Here is a 4,358-nt window from a genome sequence, read left to right on the forward strand (position 1 = left end):
GGCACACTTGACAACTTCAGTGCATTTAAATTTGAATCTTTCCTTCATCAGATGAAGAAACTAATTAGAAAACCTGGCTGCCCACTCAGTCAAGTTGTCAGAAGACTGTCAGAAAGGCCCAAACAACTGCATCGAAACAGGAAAAGAACAGGATTATATAAACAGCATGTCTGTGGCCCTCTTCCCCAGTCTATCCAAGCAGCCAACCAGTACCGTGAACTGAGAACACAGAGTTTCTCTCTAAAATTAGATGAAGCCAACAGCTTTATTTACATCAACAACAAAGTCGCCAGAGTGAGAAATATTTTTTTACACGGAAATGAGATTTACATTGCATACGCCTTTTTTCTCCAACAAGAATCATTCTTTGAATACCCAGTTTCCTCAACCACACTTGGGATCTACTTAATAGACAAGCTCTCAGGGGCCACTGAATTTTGCAAATTTTCGGAAGTCCAACAGAAAGCATTTGTTGTGCCATACAACAGGAAATTTGTTTCTATTCCCCTTCTGCATACAAATTAATGAGAATTATATATAAGCAGACCCTCTCTTTTAACCCCAATCATTTTTATTCATTTTTCTTATTCATAATGATTTCAATCAGAGTTTATTTTGATGACATACTATGAGTGGTATGGTGGATCCTTGTATGTTAGGAATGTACCTACTGGTTGAATTTTTGGATGAGGGAACCACAAGCCCAGTGGCAGCAGAGTGGTACCGTGAGGGCATGTCATGGTGGCCTCCATACACAGAAAAAAGCAAACTTCTGAAAAGTATTCGAGCCAACGAGGTCCCAGATGTCAACAGAGGGTGGACACAGCACCAAGCTCGGATCCTTTATCGTTCAGGTAGTCTAAAATACATTTAATAATATTGATAATATTGAAACCCTATATTTCATTGAAAATGCTTTAAAGACAACATATTAAATGTTAAACTGAGAAATTTATTGTTTTTTGAAAAATATATGCCCATTTTCAATTTGACGCCAGCAACACGTTCCAAAAAAGTTGGGACAGGGCAACAAAAGACTGGTAAAGTTGTGCAATGCTAAAAAACATGTGGTGGTTAATTGGCAACAGGTCAATAACATGATTGGGTATAAAATGAGCATCTTAGAGAGGCTGAGTCTTTCAGAAATAAAGATGAGGAGGGGTTCACCACTCTGTGAAAGACTGAGCAGGCAAATAGTGCAACAATTCAAGAGTAACGTTTCTCAACGCAAAATAGCAAAGAACTTTTGCTTTTCATCATCTACGGAATATAACATGATTAAAGGATTCAGAGAATCTGGAGAAACAAGGCCAAAAACCAGTATTGGCTGGCTGTGATTTTCAGGCCCTCAGGCAGCAATACATTAAAAACAGACATGATTTTGTAGTGGAAATCACTGCATGGGCTCAGAAACACTTTTGAAAAACACTGTCTGTGAAAATAGTTAAGCACTGCATCCACAAATGCTAATTAAAATTCTTAAACGCAAAGAAGAAAGCATGTATAAACAGAAATGTGTCCTGTGGTCTGGCAAATCAACTTTTAAAATTCTTTTTGGAAATCATGGACACTGTGTCCTCCGGACTAAAGACCACTCAGCTTGTTATCAGTGCACAGTTCAAGAGCCAGTATTCATGATGGTATAGGGGGCATTAGTGCACATGGCATTGGTGACTGGCATATCTGTGAATGCACCATTAATGCTGAACGATATATACATGTTTTGGCAACATATGCTGCCATCCAGATGAGGTCTGTATCAGAGAAGGCCTTGATTATTTCAGCAGGACAATGTCAAACCACATTCTACGTGTATTACAACAGCATGGCTCTGTATCAAAAGAGTCCGGGCACTAAACTGACCTGCCTGCAGTCCAGACCTGTCACCACTGATAACATTTGGCACATTATAAAATTAAAAATGTGACAAAAGAGAGCCCGAACTGTTGAGCAGCTGAAACTCTGTATCAAACAAGAACGGGAAAACATTTCACTTTCAAAACTACAGCAGCGTCTCCTCAGTTTCCAAATGCTTACAGAGAGTTGTTAAAAGAAGAGGTGATGAAACACATTGGTAAACATGTCCCTGTCCCAACTTTTTTGGAATGTGTTGTTCGCATCAAATTCAAAATGGGCATATATTTTTCAAAAAACAATATAAATTTCTCAGTTTCAACATTTGATTTGTTGTCTTTGAAGCATTTTCAATGAAATATAGGGTTTAAATGATTTGCACATCATAGAATTTTGTTTTTTCTTTATTTTTCACAGCGTCCCAAATTTTTGGAAATGGGGTTGTACATTCCACACAAAACTCACCTTCACATACAAACAATACAAGTTAAACTGTGAAATGTGCAGATGTTGCTGTATATTATGTTCCTGCATTTAAAAATGCATATAAAATATTTTACAGATTCTTTGGACAAGGTTGTCCACAAATGGAGAACATCCTGCGAGACATCAGATCTAAATTCAGATAATGAATCCTCACGAAAACCCAAGTAATTTTATAATTTGTCACACAACATGGTTTAGTACTTTGTGAGGCTTTCCATTTGATTTTTTTTTTTTTTTTTAGACCTAAAAGGCCATTCGAAATGCCAGACCATTCTCCCAAAAAGAAACGGCCCCTCATTAGCCCTCAGAGGGAGAATCTTCCGATGAAAAGGAAAAAAGTACCATCTCTACCACCACCACCACCACCACCACCACCACCACCGCTGCCACCAGTCCATCAACTAAACGTTTCAAAAAAACAAAATCACGGAACTAACAGAAGCAGTAAGTTTTACGTTACACAGTATTTTTTAATTAAAAAGATGAAACAGCAGGTAATAAGTGTAAAAAACAGAAAGGAGTGATTTATAAATCTACTTATATCTACTATCTCTGTTTATCAATCTAGCTGTATTTGAATGAAAACAGTACAAAGACAAAATATGAAATGTTTCTTCTCATCAACTTCATTGTTTCATGTAAATATACCCTCATTCTGTAATTCATGCCTGCAACACAGTCCAAAAAAAGTTGGGACAGAAGCAATTTAAGACTAGGAACATTGTGAAATATTTAAAAAACACCTTAAACAAGTTATACAGTCATGCTTGGATTACATATATATATATATATATATATATATATATATATATATATATATATATATATATATATATATATATACTAATTATAGACTAATTCAGGATCCAGAGAAAAGGCCAAAAACCCCTAGTGAATGCCCATGACCTTTGACTCCTCACATGGCAATGCATTAAAAACAGGCATGGTTATGTGATGGATATCACACATCCCCCAAACATTTATTAAGTGCTGTTAAAAGAAAAGGCGATGTTACATAGTGGTAAACATGTTCCTGTCCTACCTTTGTTGCAGGCATCAAATTTAGATTGAGCATGTATTTACAGAAAACAATGAAGTTCATAAGGTAAAACATCAAATATTGTGTTTTTGTACTGTTTTCAATTCAATACAGGTCAAAAAGAATCACTGCTTTACTGCCCCAATTTTTTTGTAACTTTGTTTGTAAATAATTACTACCATTATTACCACACTGAACATGGTTCTTTTCATTTAGTGCCAGCAATGCAACCTGAAATAATATCTGGAAGGCCCATTACACAAGCGAGCACAAGTGAGTTAAAATATTTCAAGCACCATGCATAAAAGCACATGAAAACCAAAAAGTTTTATACTGACAAAGTACTTACCAAATTATGCTTTCTTAGCCATGTCACAGGCTGAGAGCTTCCATACAGATGATATCCCAGGGTACTGGCCAGATGAGCCCTCAGAACCAAGACAACAAGGTAAGGCCTCTAAAGAACAACTGTGTAAATAACTATAAAAATAAACAGGGCAAGTTAGTTAAAAATCAAGAAATAAAATAAATAACACAATTATATACTTTTTATTTATTTATTGATCAGAGTGATTCAGCGTAATTTTTTTTGCTAGAAAAAGTATATGAGCTAGATGCTCATATACGTTTTCTAACAGATATTTAATACTGGATTAATCTGATCAATGAATTAATTAAAACAATAAAACAAATTAAGAGTAACAAATAATAAATATTACTAGTACATACCAATTTCCTTTTTCTCAGTGATGTCAAAGGTCCAGTCCTACCAGGGAAGCATTCAGGCTGCTTGGCTGGATGAAACAACACAGCACAGTAAAGTTACTTTTGACTAAAATCCAGTAATAGAACCCCCCATTTGGTAATTATTTATCAACATCAATAGAGGAATATGATCTGTATTTTTGTTGTTTTCAAACATAAAAATATCCTAATTACAGTAAATCATCCTATATATAACCCTTACCAACACAAATAA

The 4,358-nt window shown here is 35.5% G+C and overlaps 1 protein-coding gene across 1 annotated transcript in view; it reads left to right on the forward strand.

Moving 5' to 3' along the window:
• The first annotated feature begins 661 nt into the window (after window positions 1-661).
• LOC118800002 overlaps window positions 662-4,358 on the forward strand; it is a 7,254-nt gene continuing 3,557 nt past the window's right edge. The window contains exons 1-6 of the mRNA XM_036560149.1: window positions 662-854; window positions 2,417-2,504; window positions 2,582-2,784; window positions 3,596-3,652; window positions 3,747-3,827; window positions 4,127-4,195. Of these exons, the coding sequence (XP_036416042.1) occupies window positions 662-854; window positions 2,417-2,504; window positions 2,582-2,784; window positions 3,596-3,652; window positions 3,747-3,827; window positions 4,127-4,195 (691 nt within the window). The remainder of the gene's footprint in view (window positions 855-2,416; window positions 2,505-2,581; window positions 2,785-3,595; window positions 3,653-3,746; window positions 3,828-4,126; window positions 4,196-4,358) is intronic.

Source organism: Colossoma macropomum, unplaced genomic scaffold (assembly GCF_904425465.1).
Source record: "Colossoma macropomum unplaced genomic scaffold, Colossoma_macropomum, whole genome shotgun sequence".
NCBI lineage: Eukaryota > Metazoa > Chordata > Actinopteri > Characiformes > Serrasalmidae > Colossoma > Colossoma macropomum.